General features: G+C 45.0%; 1 protein-coding gene across 1 annotated transcript in view; it reads right to left on the reverse strand.

The window, feature by feature from the left end:
* Positions 1 to 17,855, reverse strand: part of ZCCHC14 (zinc finger CCHC-type containing 14) — a 53,145-nt gene extending 35,290 nt beyond the window's left edge. The window contains exons 1-2 of the mRNA XM_064671001.1: positions 16,903 to 17,855; positions 2,744 to 2,867 (exon numbers count right to left, since the gene is read on the reverse strand). Of these exons, the coding sequence (XP_064527071.1) occupies positions 2,744 to 2,867; positions 16,903 to 17,466 (688 nt within the window). The 5' untranslated portion in view covers positions 17,467 to 17,855. The remainder of the gene's footprint in view (positions 1 to 2,743; positions 2,868 to 16,902) is intronic.
* Between the last annotated feature and the right edge of the window lie 1,319 nt (positions 17,856 to 19,174).

Consider the following 19,174-nt stretch of genomic DNA (forward strand, 5'->3'; position numbering starts at 1 on the left):
CTGTATTTTTTTCTCAACTTGCACAGGCCAAATTTTGAAACTTCACTTTACAAAAGAAAAGCCCAGCTAGAGCACAGACACCCAAAATGCTTATGTCAATTTGTACAGGAGCTTCCTAATGCCACAACTTGCACTTTGCAGAGATGTCCATCTGATTTATCCTGTTCTAGCAGCGATACGTGCACAGGGAGAAGGGGCTTTAGCCAAGGCTGAAGAATCACTATAGGAAAATTGATTAATTTTGTTAAGTATGTGCAAATCATGATTGCTCCCAGTCTGTCACCACTCCCAACAAGTTGGGCATTGCAGCATGGATCCAGCACCTGGTTTAGTGGAAGGTGTCCCTGCCCATGGCAGGGAGTACAATGAGATGAGCTTTAAGGTCCCTTCCAACCCAAACCATTCCATGATTCTACTTGTCAGTGTCTGACAGTGCTCCCACAGTTATCTGGGTTTCTGAGGTAAAAGAAAAGATTTGTGCATTTCTCAGGCTGACACCCATGTTATAAATTCATTTCCTGAGGCAGCACTATTCTGTGCAGACAGGCTGGTGAAATTATTCCCAAGTATTTGACAAGTCTCTGCATGAAGGACGTACAAACATTCCCAGCTACCACTTACTGCAAACACAAGACTGCCACCACTGCCTGTTAGAGTATCCAGCAGAATACTCTACTCTCTGTTTCTTTCCCATGTAGAAATTTAGATATTTTATGCTAGAAGTGGTGGATTAAGGAAAACACAGTCACTGAGAGCTTTCAGGTCCAAGCCTGCTACAAACCCATTCACTGTTCAACTATAGGAAGTTAAATTACTGACATTTCTCCAAATCAGGATTAAAACCATTCACTGGATTAATAGAAATTGTCTCTAATCCAACTAAGCACAACAAATACTGCACTTTTCATGAGATTTCTCATTTTTCTTCTGTTTCAGCTACAGCCTTTTTAACTGAGACACTTCCAGCTCCAGGACTTTACCAGGAGAGGAATGATGACCTTGGGCAGCTCACTACTTCTGAGGAGAAATCCTGGCCTGTCCAGCTGTCTGAAAACAGACTCACTAAAAAATATCACTACAAGAATCAAGCATCCTGTCCATCTCATACTTTCATGACAATTTTATGTGCTCTAGGTTATAAAGTTAGCAAGTCCTGCTAAATTAAGAGCTGTGTTTGCTACGAGAACAAGGAATCTGTAAGTGAACAACGGTGGCTCCAGGCTGGCAAATAATCCTCAGTTGTACTCCAGACTGAAAAGACACAACTCCCAGACACATCATCAAATATCAGGGAGAATTCAGCACAGTCTTTGCTGCTGGTGAACCAGAAAGCAGAGTATCAGTGAGTATTTGTTCCACACCCACTTCTCCCAGCTACCACTGAGGCAGCCTGTAAATTAAACTGAAAACGAAGCAGGTATTCTATAAGAGAAAAACAGATCAGAGGAGAACCTAATTAATTTTCACAGCGTACCATGACTAATCTTAGCATATATGGTACTGGAATAGCAATCACTGAGTACAAATGAAAACAGTGTTGAACCCTGGCCTATTTTTAATCAGATGAAAGCCACAAACCCCGCCATGCTTCTGCTTAGTGCTGCGTTTTCTTCTACCCTGATGGTTTTTACAGCTGGAGAAATGGCTACTTAGAGCATTACTCTGCTGTAAAAAATTACTACTCCTTACACTGCTGGGATTACAGTCACAGAAAAGGAGGTCTGGTGGGGGCAAGTTCACATTTTCTTGGGACATTTAACCCTTTCTAATCTGTGTAAGATCCTGTGAGTGAAAACGTACTTTGAAATTCTTTGTCACCGTTTATATTAAACTATATCTGCCAGGTTATGCAGGAAGCCCATGGCAGAGAAGAAAACAGAGCTCAGAAGGCAAATTCCAAATTAAAAAAATTTAGATGGTGCATGACAATATCTTTAATGACATCTGAAGGCAACACACAAGGGTAATATTTCCCCTGCATTAGTTGTGCCCTACCGAGCGATTTTTTAAATACCACAGAGCTCACAAAAGCTGCTCTGCACAAAGAGCAGCTCCCAGTTCAAAGACCTCCCTCACTTAACAGTCCTTTCTTATGCATTAAACAAAATACTGTTGGTCACATTTTAACCTGGCCATTTTCATATTTGCAATCAGAGCCTGGAGTGTGGAAATGGAATCATTAACTCCGATCTGATAAGCCCAGTTTTTAGCCAGGTCAGATGCAATACAGCATTACAAAAATCAGATTTATTTTGTAGCTGAGAAAGGTGCAAGTTCTTTCTCCTATCTTCCACTCCTCTTCCCTCTATTTCTCACTTACATCCTTAGGAACCAAGAGAAAGGTGTAATTCTAATTGTTTAAATGCCTTCTCCCCAGTAAAGCAACATTCACCATGTGCTTAATCCAAGAAATAACCTGCTAATATAAGGATGAGAGATGTAATGTCCAAGATACTCACTCTTGGAGGATATTTGATGAGAGTTAAGCTGGTCTTTCAACTCATAAGGAATTTTCTTGCTTATTTCCCAATGGAAAAATAAGGATACTCATCTCTCACTGATCATTTCTCACTGACCCACTCCCACTTATTACAAACCCTTCTGTGACTTCCTTTGGTCGACCCAACCCAGAAGTAAAGCAGCAGAATCCCAGTCTCCAATCCCAATTAAAATAAAGCTGATCACCACCAAGAGATCCGAGCTGGTTCCCCCACTGGAAGCACACACATGGATAAGGACACACCTTTGGAGTGTTTCCCCGAAGGCCTCTTGGGCAATGACTCCTCCATGGAATGTGTTGATGTGTGGAGTACGTTTTCCAAGCTGTTACTGACACTGTTGATGGGGGTCTCAGACCTTGGAGTGACCTGGAAAGAAAAAAAAATACAAAACTCCATTAAAATAAACTGAGGGAATACACAAACATCACACCTTCCTCTGGAGTGAGAGAACCACTTGGAAGGCAGTTGGGAGAAGCTTCCTTCTTTTAAAACCAAGGGTGTTACTACTGATATTCCCCAAGTAACAGTTCAGGGAAGTTGTTTTAGTCAGCAGCTATTCACAAGTCAAGATTATCTTGGCTAATCTATAAAGCTACTTACAGTATAATTCTTTTTTAAACAATAGTCACACAGCAGTCAATTGGAGAGATATTGCAAGACCTTTCACCTCTCGACATTACAGTTTTTAACTTTTCAACAAGAAAACTAAGGGAAAAGGGCTCTTGGAAAATCTCAGTTTTATGTTATGTCACTGTGCTGGTTTGGGCTGGGATAGAGTTAATTTTCTTCACAGTAGCTGGTGTGGGGCTGGTTTGGATTTGTGCTGGACACTGGTGATAATTCAGGGATGTTTCAGTTACTGCTGAGCAGGGTTTACACTGAGTCGAGGCCTTTTTGAGTCCTCAGCCCACCCCATCAGTGAAGAGGGTGGGGGGCACAAGGATTTGGGATGGGACACAGCCAGACAGCTGCCCACAGCTGATCCATGGGCTATTCCAGACCATGTGGGATCATGCTCAGTGTATAAAGCTGAGGGAAGAAGGAGGAAGTTGAGGTCGTTCAGTGATGCCGTTTGTCTTCCCAAGTCACCGCGATGGAGCCCTGCTGTCCTGGGGATGGATCCCTGCCTGCCCATGGGAAGTGGGGCATCAATTCCTTGGTCTGCTTTGCTTGCATGTGTGGCTTTTGCTTTACCCATAAACTGTCTTTATTTTAACCCACAAGTTGTCTCACTTTTCCTTTTCCTTCTCCCTCCCCATCCCAACCAGTGGGAGCGAGGGCTCGGCTGCTGGCTGGGGTCACACCACAACAATCACCTCCACACAGCTGCAGGCTCAAGGCATCTCCAAGTATTCCCACACAGATTACAATGAAAAATTCCAGTTTAGAAAAACACACTTTTATTGTCTTTGCCATTAAAAAGCCTGTTATCATGATCACATTTCAATGAAAAACTGTACGCTACAAATGCCCAAGCAGAAAGTTGCAGCATTGAAACAGATTTCATGGCCTAAAATGCACCTTCTAAACTGTATTTAGAGTGAGAAAACTTATTTTCACCACGCTTAAATCTACAGAAACAAACAAAAGTCATTAGAAAGGGCAGAATTGGACACTGCTCATTTCAGCTGCCTGCCACAGAGCACTCCCAGTTATAGAGCAACACAAAAACATCTATTACTTGTAACATAACATTCACCTGTCTCTAAGTAAGGTCGTTCCTCTTGTTTTCTAGGTAATGAGAAGCAGAAGTGGATGAACACTTACATTTGCAGTATTGAACACAAGGGTTTAAGTACCTTGAAGAGGAAAGGGTGCTTTAAAGAGGGAGTTCAGACTAACAGAAGCACTCCCAGTAACTCATCATAGTAACTACATTACTTGAAATTCAATTGTCATACTCTGAATCAACCTGAAATCCCAGAATGGAGAGCTGTAATTAGAATTTGACGTGGATTTCAGCCTTGCACAAATCACAGGAGAAAATGTGCACCTCAAAATAACAGAATCAGTTATCCTTCAGTCATGGCAACTAAATACCAGCAACCTCAGGTCCCTGTGAGGGAAGAGGCTCCCTCAGACCCTGTGCACTTGACACAGTGCCATGAGTTAGGACAATTTATGCTGAAAACAATACTTTGCACACCCTACCATTACATGTTGCCATCAGTCAGCACACACAATGTAAGTCAGAAATAGCACATCCCCACTCCATACAATTACCTATTGTAAGCTCCATTTTAAGACTGACATTTATAGATTTATATGCAGTTTTAGGCAGTAGCACCAGGGAAAGACTCTGTATACCTGACATCTATAAAAAGCTTCTATGTGTAAAGAAATCACACCAGAAAGGCAGAGGGACGTCAGAAAATAGAGGGTTACAGGTACCTGCTTTTCTTTTCAGCACTTATGACCAAAAAATAAAGCTTATTTTATAGATAAATACATAAATATAATTATATACTGTTTCTTCAGCACAGCTTACCACCACTAACAAAACTTAACATCAAGCTTTCACTTGATGTTAAGACCAGCCATTACACTTCAAGCTCAGGGGGAGGGTGGGGAAGAGTTTAAATTTCCTTGCCAAAGTCAGTCTTTACCAAAGCTTATCTCACACAGTCTCCCTCCTGGAGCTCATTAAACTCTCACTCCAGCCCAGTGCTGCTGAGAGGAAGTTCCAGAGGGCTGAGCACCATCCTCCTGGCAAAGGGAGAGCGCAGAGGAGAGAGCTGGGAAATGAGATTCATGCAGGACTATGTTATCCTGAACAACCAGGCTTCAAATATTCAGAACAATCAGAAATATAAACACTTACAGCATTTGAAACTGAGTAAGAACAGCCAGAGAGCTCCAGAAAATCTCTGAACAAGCAGTTTGTTACAATTTATTGCCTCTTATCTCGTATTCCCTCCTCTCCACTCTCCTTACAACAAGCATCACGTGCAGTTTATAATTTGCATTTTGTTTACACATAACCTCCATTTTTTTCCCCCATAAAGATTTAATTTTTACATACTTGGTAAAGATTAATTTAGCCCATATGTCTTGTCTGACTGAGCTCATACTATCTGATTCCGTCGCACATCAAAGCAGTTCCAAATTGGCCTAGAAAAATCACAAAGCTCTGATTAGTTCCAAATGGAGCACTTTGTTAGGGAGCTGAATGGTGTTATAACCACTGAATCCGACTGCTTCAAGCTTCCATTCCAAATTTTAAATAATTTTTTCCACTGACTTAAACATACCAATACTGCAAAGGTTTGGATTTGTTTAGGGAAAGTAAAATAATGAGAAACGGTTTGCAAGTCAAAGTTTTAGTTCCAAAATAGTAACAGCATTTTTTTTATTGCTCTTTCTTTTTTCTTTTTTTTTTTTTTTTTTTAAATTTGAGGCCAAGCCAAACAGAGGAACAATAACCCGTCAGCTTGGAACTGCAGGAGATATTGTCCTGGGAGGGTTGGGAGAAACACTGGGAAAAGCTTCACAGGAGATGCCCAGGAAGGACCTGTTCAAACTCAGTGTCAGGTAAATTCTGGGAGGAATATTCTCTATATACATACAAACACTCCTATATTCCCTACTCTGGGCTTAGCACAAACAACTACAAGGAGTCACTGGATTCTGAATAAAGAACTAGGCATTCCAGGGAGATGAAGATTTGAAGTATTAAGCAAACTGCTCTAGACCTTTTAGGATCGGGAGCATCTCAGGGAAAGCCAAGATGCCATTAAGGAATAAACATGTGCTGCTCAAGAACTGTTAAAGGCTTGTTTGGTGAAGCAGTAGCAGTCCACAGTAAAGGGGGATAAGTTGGCATCAAGGAACCAGGAATGTTCAGGCCATACATCACAACAAACCACAGGAGTGACATTTTATAAATGATGAAAAAAAATCATGAATCATTCAAGGTTTAAGAGGAAACAGCATCAGACATTTAAAGAGCAGACTTTGGATTTTACAACTGAAATTGAGAACATCAGCAGAAACAGTCCAAGGAAACCAACCAAACACAGCAGCAAGTCCAGAGTTAAATATTCTACACTGCCTAATCTTACCCTCAGCACAGCATTTTCCAGAGGGCCAGGGAGAAGGATGCACCTATCCATAGTTTCATTGCATTATCCATAAATTACTTTAATATCAGAGTGGCCTGCAAGCTTTTCAATCACTCTGAAAGCTGCAACACTCAACTGGGTGCAGAAGAGATTCTTAAAACTATTTTTACTGCATTCCAGTGTTACAGCTTTGCTTGGAGCAGCCTGGGATAGTGGCAGGTGTCCCTGCCCATGGCAGGGGCTGGAACAAGATGAGCTTTAAGGTCTTTTCCAACCTGGATGATTCTGTGATTCTTTAATCTGCTCCCACCACAGCAAAGCATCTGGCTCACAGATGGACTTCTGGTTTTCCAGATCCAAACCCTGCCCATCTCTTGCATTTCAAGTTAAAGCAGTGGCCACAACTGAGAATAACAAAGAAAATGGATCACTACCCAACGACTGAGGCTCAGCCTGAATCATCCTGTGCCTCATTCTCCACAGTAATGATGGATCACAACTGGTATCAGCTACTATCAGTGGATACTTCCCAACATGAATTAGACAGAAGGATCAAAAATACTGCCCTCACACCCTCCACCCCCAGGAAAGTCAGGAGTCACCAGGAAAAGAAACAGTTGCCTCAACGCAGGGGTTGAAGACAAATGTGTCAAGGGAACAGAAGTCATTGCTAGAATTTTGCCATTATCATATTTTTTCCATTTTCACCAGCCATCCAACAACATCCTGATTTCCAACACAGCAGTGATTTCCTTCCCAGCATCAGAGAGGTCCTACAGGCTCAGACCTCCTTGGGACAGCAAAAGCAGCTCTAGAAAACTCTCCAAAACCCTTGATCCATCAAAGGGCACACAGGGAAAAAAAGCCAATTACTTCCACAGGTGGTGCTTCTCTGTCAGACCTGAAGTGGCTCTGGGACTATGCAAGACAGTGGAAGACACCATGGAAAAGGGTAAATCTGGGAAGCTGGATTCAGTAACTCTTAGCTTTGCTCCCAAGGGACAATGCCTAACATTTAATACTGCAAAAGCTTTCATAAGAATAACAGGACTGATAGGAATCAAACTTAATGTGGTAAGAGTTTGACCAAAACAGCAATTATCTGTTCCTTTAAAAATAACTAAACAGAGCACAGAAAATACATGGTTTAATAGCAAAGTATTTGCTGACTTAGTTTGAAGTGGAGCCAATACTAAAAAAATCAACATAGCCACTACCCAAAGCACCATGTATACATGGAACAACGATACAGGATCCCAGAGAACAGAATATAGATTTCTATGCCTGACCAGGTATGAAATTTAGGCAGGAAAAGTGAACAAAACGTAAGAGCAATGAGTCAGTTCAGTGAGATCCTGGGGCTGCAGCTCCAAGTGACACAAACATATTCTCCCATTCAGGGAAACTTGTCCACGTGACATTCAGTTTTCAACACTGGCCAGTGATGTTCTAGGAGAGTCTCACAGATAAATGCTGCTGTCCATACTGGCTTTGGAATTCTCCATTAAAAAAAAGGTTTTCATAGCCATAAATTGACCTTCAGGCTTGAGGCTGGAGCAGGTAATACATGCAAGTGCACTCAGAAACTGAGCACTGAATCTGGGAGGGGGGAAACACAACTTCTCTCCTGCCAGATTCATATTAGTGAGCATTAACAGCAGCTTATTTTGAGGTTAACACCAAGGTCTTTAACACTGTGCAATCCTGTGGCAAAAATGCTCCAGCAGAAGCCTGATGGGAAGGACACAGCCCATCCATGCTCAGACTGATAAGCTGCTGTTTCCCAGCACAGGAACAAAACTCAGGTTTTATATAATTTGGAAAAATTGCATTGCTAACACTCAGCTGTCAGTCTGCTGATGCATGACAAGGCTAAATCCGAGCCAGAGACAGAGCAATCAGTGCAAGGACCCAGAACTCAAAACCCACTGAGACAACACCAGGAGGAGCAAGAATGAGCAAACATCTTCCTCTTGGTAGTAACAAGACATTAGTCTGCCCAGCTGCTTGAGAAATCATAGCCTCAGGCACCAGTTCTGCATTTATGACATATACAAACACCTGACTGTTCTCCCACTACAAGAAGAAAATTACAACCTACTCCTGTGGAAGATTCAGGCTCTTCCACAAGGACATTTAGGAAGTGCTTACAAACACACCCAACTTTCCACACATCCAGTAAAGTCCTCAACACTTAAATTTACACACATTTAGTTGCTTTCTTGGACTGGGGCATGGATACAACTGAAAGTGTTTGATTTGTGCTAGAAACTCAAGTGGTTCCAACAAACAGGGTCTACCAAATAGATGTAAACACCAGGTGCATCTATGTTCAAACAGCTACCAAATACATCTGTTCTCAGGAAGTTGGTAAGAAGGGATCCATCTTGGAACACAAAGGGTGAAGAGGGTTCCCATTTCCAAGGGAAAATGGGTAATAGATCAAATGGTTTTGTCCTGTGAGACTCTGGAATGAAATGAGCCATGTGGTACTTAAACGCTGCGGGACAATCACACACCTGCTCCAAGGCTCCTTAGAAATTCTGGAGAACAGATGGACCAAAATTAGTCTGGCTTGTATTTTATAAACTAATTTCCACTAAAAATCCTTTGCTTAAAGAATTGTGAACATTGTTAATACAAGGAACATAAATCTACCATAGAGTTACTGGACTCATCAAATCTGAGTTTTACAAACCAATCATTAAAAACACCTCAAAATCAAAACAGAGAGCTGCTAATAACCCGACCTTGGAACAAACACTGCTGCTCTCTATCCCAGCACTGATGTACAAGTGTGTCCCTGTTCCTTCACCTGATGCCACCAAAAGCTAAAAGCACAGGCACCACAAGGGAAGATTCCCTTACAGTTCCCAAGAGAATTCCAAGTGTAGCATAGTCCTATCTGCTATACAAGTCTTTACCCCTTAATGACATCTGCCTTTAAAATGTTAATATTATGTTGACTTCAGAGCTACCATATTCATTTTGCCAGCACTGGGGTGGAAAGTTGCCCCCATGGGGCTGGAATATATATTTGGGAGGTAAATGGGGAGTCAAAGAAGCAATTTGAAAACCTGCTGAAGTCTAAGCCAAGCAATGATCCCAGGAGCCTTCCCCTGGTTAAAGGGTTCATTGCCACCCTGGGTTCTTCTGCAACAATTCATAAAGAAATTATCTGATGAGTCACAAATCCACCGAATTGTATTTTTCCCTCCTTCCCCTCCCCGACATCCACTTAAGTAATGGCTTGAGTGTAATGAAACTACTTTGAATCATAAAATCAAAGAGTCATTAAGGCTGGAAGGGACCTCTAAGGTCATCAAGTCCAACCAGCACCAGTTTGGTTGGACTTGATGACCTTAGAGGTCCTTTAGTGATGGTTCATCACTAAACCATGTCCCCAAGTGCCACATCCACACATTTTTTCTTCCAGGGATGGTGATTCCGCCACTTCCCTGAGCAGCTCCTTCCAATGCCTGAGCACCCTTTCAATGAAGAAATCTTTTCTAATATCCAAGCTGAACCTCCCTGGCACAGCTGGAGGCCGTTTCCTCTGGTCCTGTCCCTTGTTCCCTGGGAGCAGAGCCCGACCCCCACCTGGCTCCCCCCTCCTGTCAGGGAGTTGCAGAGAGAGAGAAGGTCCCCCCTGAGCCTCCTTTTCTCCAGGCTGAGCCCCCCCAGCTCCCTCAGCTGCTCCTGGTGCTCCAGACCCTTCCCCAGCTCTGTTCCCTTCTCTGGACATGCTCCAGAACCTCAATGTCCTTTTTTCTTCCACTTATGGTGAAAAAAAGAAGACACTGGTAAAGGATTCATAATATACCTGAAAAGTGTTCACTTCCACTGTTTATCACCATGACTTGGCAGGTCTTTAATTAAAATTAAGATCTTACTCTTAAGTAACTGATCTGCTTATTTCTGGATCACTTCATCTATTCACAAAAGCCCTGAAACCTTATATTGGCCTAAACACCTGTTAAAAGGTGTATCCCTCCCAATGCTGATTGTTGGATAATCATACCAATGGGAGTGATGGAAAAATTCTGCTTTGAGCAAGGAATTTGGATGTTTGCTCATTACAAAACCCACGCAAAAAAATACAGATCTGGACCATATCAACATCTCTTTGCTCGATTTAATACCCATTTCAAATCTCAATGGACAACAACTTCAACTTGCTCCAATCCTTTTGCCAAAGAGTCAAGTCAAATTCTAGTTTAAGTGCGACAATGGTTCTCATTTCAAAAGACAAATTAGATCCAGCACTTCTGTAATAAGATTCTGTGGATTCAGAGAAATCTTATCTATATTCTTGGGACTCTATTTGCTTTTTTGAAGGATAAAAAGCACTCCAGAGCAAGCAGTAAAATGGACACGAGAGTGTTTGAATATATAAGATACAGAAGACTCCCAGCTCTGCCCTGCCAGAAAGGGGCAGTGCTGGATCCACCATCCAGCCTGAAGTTGACGGGATCTCAGTTTTAGCCACACAAACATTTAAAAAAAACACCAAACCAAATGGTTAAACACTCCCAAACAAGGCTGCTGTTCAGCACCTTTGAAGTCAGACACTGGAATGCCTGTGAGGTGTGGTGAACTCCTGCTGGCTCTGCTTCTGCAGCACAAGGGTCATGCACGGATTCAATTAAAACAGTTCAGAGTCTGGGACAGTTCAAAACATCCAGCACCTTAAAACAGGCACTTTTATTCCACAAGAGATGAGGCCTTCAGTGTTGCTGCAGTGACAACTAGCAGTTACGAGGCTATTAGTAGAAAAAAGAGTAAATTTAAAAAGCAAAGTAGAATGTGCTCTTAAAACAAAAACTTCATTCAGCCAAAAAGGGAAAACAGTTCATGGAAAAAACATCATCATTATTAGCTCAACACAGATTTTTTTGGCTGCTCTGTCCCTGATGTTTGGAGGTACAGTGTATTTCCCAAGCAAAGACATTTAGGTTTCTAAACTCAAAGTTCATCACATATCATATGATTAACCAAAGTGAATTTCATGGTAATTAATACTGCTACTACTACGAGACCATTGTCTTCCAAATATTCCTTCATATATTAAAGCTCATTTCTGAAAATATTGCGGGTTTGAGACTATTTTATCAAAGCCACAAAAAACATTTTAAACAAGAACTTCAATAAGAAAAGAGCCAGAACTCCAAGCCTCACATTTCTCAACTTGAATATCAAGAGACCTGTGCAATTCATGTTGCCTCAAGCACTCAGAATTCTAAAAGGACATGCAAAGGCCACGCAGGGATTGGCACATGTCACCAGCTGGAAGCTACAAGACCTGCCCCTACAGCTCCTGAGGTTGGTTTCATGTGGTTTTGAAAGTGAGATCACTCCAAGATAGCAACTCCTCATATCAGTGAGTAAACACCTCTAATCCCAGCCAGCAACAGCTATGATAATCTGCTAAAGCCAGGAAATACCCTCAATGGGTTAAGAGGCTAAAAATTAAGTTTGTCGTGATTTATTCTATCCCTACAAAGCTCACATAAAAGCCATAAAGGCAGCTGACATAGATCATTTAATATGAGGCTGCTTTCTCTGTGAGGGCTTAAGGACTGAGTTTCAACCCAACAAATGATAGTTTTTTATAACTCATCACTCCACAGGTGATAAAAAATAAAAATAGAAATCTGAATATTTCTGAATGGGGTTATGTCCATTCAATCCCCTGAGGCAAACAGTGCAGACAGATGAAGGTATTTCAGGACCCCTTTAGAAGATCAGCTCTCCACTGCTCCCAATATACAGTCTCTAGTTATTTGGAATTTTAGATGAGCCTATGGAATGAAGATGAGTGAAAAATAGTCCCTTATGCTATAAACTGGAAATAGCCATTGGTGCAGTATTTGGAAGCTGACTAGGCAAGAACCCTTTTCCCCACTCACAAGATACCAACTCGAAACAGGCACATAACTACAGAGTCACTGACTCCTGTTCCCTCTCAGCAGCAAACGAGCTGCAGCCAGAGAGACTATTTCTGACCCTGCTCTGCAGCTGAAGACACAACCAGATCACAGAATCATCCTCACAGAATCATGCAAGGGCCTGGGCTGGAAAGGATCTTAAAGCTCACCTTGTTCCAACCCCTGCCATGGGCAGGGACACCTTCCACTATCCCAGGTGGCTCCAAGCCCCGTCCAACTTGGCCCTGAACATTTCCAGGGATGGGGACTCTACTGCTTCCCTGGGCAGTCCCTTCCAATGCTTAACAACCCTTTCCATGGAGAAATTCCTCCTGATGTCCAACCTGAACCTCCCTGGTGCAGCTTGAGGCCGTTTCCTCTTGTCCTGTCCCTTGTTCCCTGGGAGCAGAGCCCGACCCCCACCTGGCTCCCCTCTCCTGTCAGGGAGTTGCAGAGAGTGAGAAGGTCCCCCCTGAGCCTCCTTTTCTCCAGGCTAAACACCCCCAGGAATCACTAAGGTTGGAAAAGACCTTTAAGACCATCAAGTCCAACCATCAACCAAGAGTGAATAAAACCAGGAAGTTTTCTCAACTCTTGCCAAAAGAGATGTTTCATCATCACAAGTCATCCACAGCACAAGTCAGAATGGGAGGTTCAAGGTGCTGGGAGGGAGCTGAGTCATTTCTTCCTTCTCTGTGGGTTACAAATGCAGAAGTGGCAATTCACCTGCACAGCAGGAGATATTTGGCTACTGGTTTTCATGTGTCCTGATGCTTTCAGCTCTCCTCCTTTAGGAGAGCAGCAGTTTGCACTCTAAGCACTATATACACAGCCTGCAGGTCCAGGCTCCAAGTGCTGGCCAGAAAACCATCCCATCTCCTTTGTGGCAGAGGTAGAAAACACATCTGAATGGGCATCTCAGGGTGCACAACCAGCACAAACACTCAGTTGCATCATTTCCAGTTAAAAACAAGCCCATTACTGTTCACACCAGGAAAAAACCTTTTTAAGACATGATTCTTAAGACACTTATGCCTGGGCTTCATTCAAAGACAACCAGCATTGTTTCAGTTTTTAAAAACCGTACAACCACCTTAGATTTCATGCCTGCAAGGAAAAAGTTTGAGGAATCCACAACTCTAGTGCTCCAAGTGTTGGCACCATTCAAAACCAGAAGAAAATACAGGACAGGACAAGGGGCAAGAATAAGCTTTCTCCAGAGGGGCAGGGAATGGCTGGAGCTGTGTCAGGGCAGGGTTAGGTCAGATATCAGGAAAGGTTCTTCCCCCAGGGGGTGGTTGGGCACTGAACAGGCTCCCCAGGGCAGGGGTCACGGCTCCAAGGCTGACAGAGCTCAAGGAGACTTTGGACAACACTCTGAGGGACAGGGTGGGATTGTTGGGATGTCCTGCACGAGGCCAGTAGTTGGACTCAATAATCCATGTGTGTCCCTCCCAACTCAGGATATTCATGATTCCATCTCCGCAGAGACTAAACCAATGTAGAGAGGGCAGCATTTTCCCTACTTAGGGCAAGGAACTTAATGTTCATTTTATACTATCAGGTAGAAACCATGAATCTTATAATTACTGACCTACTTAAAGCCAGCCAGAGCCACCTTTTCCTGCAAAGTTCAGATTCACATAAGCCAAGAAGCATCTTAAAAAGCACAAATTAAAGCAAAAAAAAATAAATACATGGGCAGCTGTTTGGAGCTTCCACATAGTCAAAAACTGCAGACAGTAACAGAAAACAGGAATAAGCAGTTGTTTGCATCATGGACCAAATTCAGATGTGTTCACCTACCCCAAAGCAACTTGAAGAATCATGAAATATTTACAGTGATTTTGTATCAACAGTTCAGCCTCTTCACTATTGAACACAATTTATTTTTGAGAGATTTCACTGTAAAATGGCAAAGAGATAGGAGACAGAAAAAAGGACGGCAAGCTCCAATCCTTTGGAAAAAAATTACAGCTAATATCAAGTTGGGTCGTATTTTAACAGGACTGGCTAAGCAGCAGCAGCACATTCCCATTTGTTTCTGCAAAGAGAACAAAGAGCACTGGTCGAGTTTTTTGTTGCATCTCCTCGAATAAACAAATTAAACATAAAGCATAAACTGTAACAGTAAAACAGGTAAACACTGTTACTCCCTATTCCCACACTCACGAGGAAAAGCTGAAGGATAACCCTGTTCACAAAGAGCTCCCTATTTGCACTCAATCACATATGCACGCCATCCCAGCTTCCCAGAGTTCCTCAGGACTTCAAATGGTGACCATTTCTCCATCTCCTTAAGGATGAGCTCAGGGAGGTTTGTGCTGAGGACTGACGAGCAGCATCCACCTCATTTAAAACACAGCCTCACGCCCCAGCTCAGCGTGGCTCAAGCTGTAGTAAAGCAACAGGAGCCATGAGAAAGTGCTGGCACCAGGGAGGAAATTCTCCTCCAATTCCAAGGAGGAAGAGGAGTGCAGGACTCTTGGCAGGCAGCAGCTCAGGGCACTCACTTTCTCTCCACAACCACGTTGTTTTATGTAGGTGATGTTACAACACAAGTATTGTCACAACATAACTTGGTAACATCACAAGATCTAAGGCCTCCGTGTTGGAATTTATTTGTGCATATTTAAACGGGGCTGAATGGAGAAAGACATTGGTTTTTCCACTTGCTTCATCCAACTCCTGCTTTAAGCCAACTGCTTACTCTAAAAGCAGCAAAATTACCAGTTAACAATGAAAAAAATTAACAGGCTGAAGGAAATCTGCTTCAGTTCAAACAAAATGCACATTCAGAGGCTGTGAAGGCAAAGTCACCTTTGTGTTCCCTCTTACCTACTTTGCCCTTAGCCAACCAGGAGTCCTCAACACCAATTTTTATAAAAATGTATTTTTTAAGGAGAAAGTCCTTCAATGAGCTCAGAAGAAAAGAAAAATCCGATGACCATCCTGGATGCCTTATTGCTGGCACGAAAAATGGCAGGATGGATTCTCCGTCCATCTTAGATTGACAGAAATAGTGCCAGAGTTTTTCAGCTCCACGGATGCTGCAGCTCCAAAAGCAGACTCTAAAAAACCATTCCTGCCTGCCTGATTTTGTCTTTTTTGGGGAAAACTCGTATATGATTTGCAGTGTTTCCTTTCAAACCCAGGGTCGGTACAGCTTTTGAATAAGGGAAGCTGTAAGTAGTTAAGTATCTGAAAAGAAGCTCTTTCTGGTTTTAATTACACCCTTCTACATCCTGTGTGAAATATCCTTTCCAGATATACTTTATTCACACAGAGGTTTGAACTGACTGAAGCGGCTTTGCCATACCTTGTTCTTTCCCCTCAATACAAAAGGCTAAGAACAAGCACAAAACACAGGAAGGGAGGAGTGAGAAAAATACAAAGTTTAACACTTCTCAGGCAAATTTTACAATGCAGAGGTGCTCATGCAAACAAGAAATTGGAAGGACATTTATATTCAGGGGAAGACTCTGCAGAGACTTCTGTCTCAGTCTGAAATTCAACATTCAATGTAATGGAATCTCTACTGAGCCCTCAGCAGGAGCTCTGTTTAGGATTACCCCAATACAGGGGGTTTCAGAGCCTTTAGGGATTCACCATCTTTCCCAAGAGAAGGGTAACACTGAGTTCCAGCATCCTCAGGAGCCTGTTCACTGCTCACATGCCCCCACTAAGCTGGTGCTTAGTTTGAACTTTCAAGCGGGTTAAAATTAGGCAGAAAGACAGTTTGACTCCTTAATTTGTAGCAGGCTGAGGGCAATTAAGCAGTCACACATCTAATTACTAACAGCACATCTTAAAATGTTTCTGTGTAGCTTGACTGCTGCAATTGAATGAAAGAACAGCAAGTTAATGACGGTGAACCCCGACACCAGGATCGATACCCGAAGGGTGACAAGAAATGACAACACTTCTTTTAGTTTAGCATCAGAAACTCAAAATGCTTGTCATCACATCCCCTAAACAAAACCCACACGCACCAAGACGCGTTTGCCACTGGACAGCTACTCCCAAAGCTGAACCTCCTCTCCAACTTCTTCCAGGGAAACTTTTAAACAGATGCTTGCTCCTGAACGTAGAGACACGTTTGTTTCCCTTCCTAAATCACTGCTTTTCCATGCAGTTGGCAGGACAGTCCCCTCAGCAGATGCACTGAGGAGAAAACAGGGAAGATTTACATTGGTGCTGTTAATCAGCTCATGATGCCCTTGTCACTTTATGTCACAAGCCCCTAAAAACTCCGTGTATCCTCTTTCTGCCCTCAGCCGACCATCTCCATCATCAACCAAGCATCCCTGCCAGCTTCTTCAGCTGCCATTTAGCACTAAAATGCTAACGCGAGGTTTAAAACCTTGTGCCCTGCAGCAGTGCCACTCCCGCGTGGAAAAGCAGGATACCCACCTTATGGCAGCCAGGATAGGTTGCCATGGTGTTGAGGGTAGAGGTGCTGGGATTCTTGCTGGTGCTGGCCATGATGTTCTGGATCTGGGTGAGCTCCTGCCTCAGCACCTGCTTCTGGTGGAAGCTGAACGCCGGGTGGTTGGATGCCATGGTGAAGAGCAACAGGAACTCATCCCCCGTGCGGCCCTCGTTGAGCTGCAGCCCGTAGTTGTTGATGACCGAGTCGATGTGTGTGAGGGTGCGGAACAGGACCCCGGCGGCCTCGCGGTGGGCAGAGCCGAGCAGCGCCAGCGACACGAGCAGCTTGCTGCGCACCACCTCGTCCGTCAGGTTGGTGAGGCTGCCCAGGTCCGCGGGGTTGTTGGCCTTGATCTCGGAGTCGCGCAGGGAGTGGTAATCCTTGCGGGCCAGGTCCTCCAGGCAGGCGCCCAGGAAGCGCAGCTCCAGCGGGATGCACAGGTCCAGGAGGCCGCAGAGGAACTCCACGCGCTGCGGGGAGGGCAGCTCGGAGAACCAGCGGTACACGCCGTCCCGCTGCAGCCGCGGGCACCGCTTCTCCACCATCGTGCCCCGCGCCCCGGCGGGGGCTCGCACACCCGGCCTGGGGCAGCCCCGGGCGGGCAGGGCCGGGCCGGGCCCCGCTGAGGGCGGCGCAGGCCCGAGCGCTGAGGCGCGGCCTGGCCGCGGGGTCCCCGCCCGCCGGCGGCCCCGAGGAGGCCGCTGCGCTCCCGTTCCTTCCTCACGGGGCGGCTCCTCCGTCCCTCCGCCGGGCGCCCGGTGCCTCCATCGCACAGGGACCCCGCTGGGGCCGCCCCGCCGCCGCGGGAAATAATCCCTTCACGGGGCGGAGGGGGACGGAGCGGCGCGCACACACCGCCGGCCGCTGCGCGCAGGGCGGAGGGATCCCACGGTGAGGAGGCTCGGCCGCTAGCGGAGCGCGAGGAACAGGGAGCGACGGGCGCCTTCGCTCCCGGCCTGACCCCGCGGCGGGACACGCCCACCGCCACGCTGATTGGCCCGACCGGAGGCTTGGGGCTGCGGATTGGCTGGCGGCGCCCTTCGCCCCGCCCCCTCCCTTGCGCACGGGAGTGGGGTCTGGGGGCTTGTCAATTCCCCCTTAGCCCCGCCCCTGACGCTGATTGGTCAACAGGGCCCTTAAATAGGAGAGGGGCGGGAGTAAGAACCTTTTGTGTGTGGCCGCCCGCGGGGAGCGGGAGCGGCGGGGCCGGGGAGGCATCCGCCCTCGGTGGGCTCTGGGGGGCGATGACCCCTCTCAGGGCAGGGCTGTGCCTTGCTGACCCCGTAGAGGGGCTGTGGTGAAGAATTTGGGCCTGGGACTCCTGTCTACCCTCTCATGGTTGTCCCTGTACCTTGTAGTGGTGCCTCAGGGCACATCCTGACTGATCCCAAGTCGTTTTTGGCCACTTTCCTCCTCTCCTTCACGGCAGGTGCATTTCCAGTCTGTCACTGACTCACAGTGCTGCCCGTGCTCTTTGCTGGCTCCAGTGTGGGGCAATGTGGTTTCCCCCGACTTTTCAGTCAAAATCACTCATTCCAGCCATGAGGAGACTTATGGAGTAGAAGAGGGAATGGCTACGATGCCCTCCTTCCTCAGCCGTTGTTTTAGGATGGCAAAGATCCTCAGGGATGGAACTGCTGCTGGGAGTGTGATGCCAGTTTTGGCACAAGCATTTGCCTGAGCCTCCACGAACCCAACCTGTGCTCTGCCAAAATGAACCCAACCTGTGCTCTGCCAATTTGGCCGTTGACTTCAGACTGTCTTTAAATACAGTGTGGAAACAAAAGAGACACTAAAGACCTCTTAAAATGGTAATTTTTTCACACACACCCCCCCCCCCCCCCCGCATTCCCACTCTCCATTCTAAACTGGGATTCTGGCTGACTGCGACATAGCAATGCACATTTTGTAGCAGCTTTATCAGCTTCAGATTTGCCTGTGGATTGCATGGATGGCATCCGGCAGCCAAGAGGCGGGAACACAATTCCTATTTTCCATAGTGTTTTTCTGTTTGGCTGTTGTAGCCCAGTAGCCAGACTGCACATCAGCTGGATAAATGACACGGCTGAAGATCTTTAAGTGGGACAAGCCAGGATAACATTTTTAAATGCAGCCCCAGGCAGGTAACAAATGAGTCTGGACTTGATTTTTATATGAGTCTAATCTTCTTGGAAGACGGACTGTGTGTTTTATTTTCACAAGTGCAATTTTGCTGCACCGCAGATAAACAAAAGACCCAACATTGATGTTTTC

This window comes from Pseudopipra pipra, chromosome 14, assembly GCF_036250125.1.
Source record: "Pseudopipra pipra isolate bDixPip1 chromosome 14, bDixPip1.hap1, whole genome shotgun sequence".
NCBI lineage: Eukaryota > Metazoa > Chordata > Aves > Passeriformes > Pipridae > Pseudopipra > Pseudopipra pipra.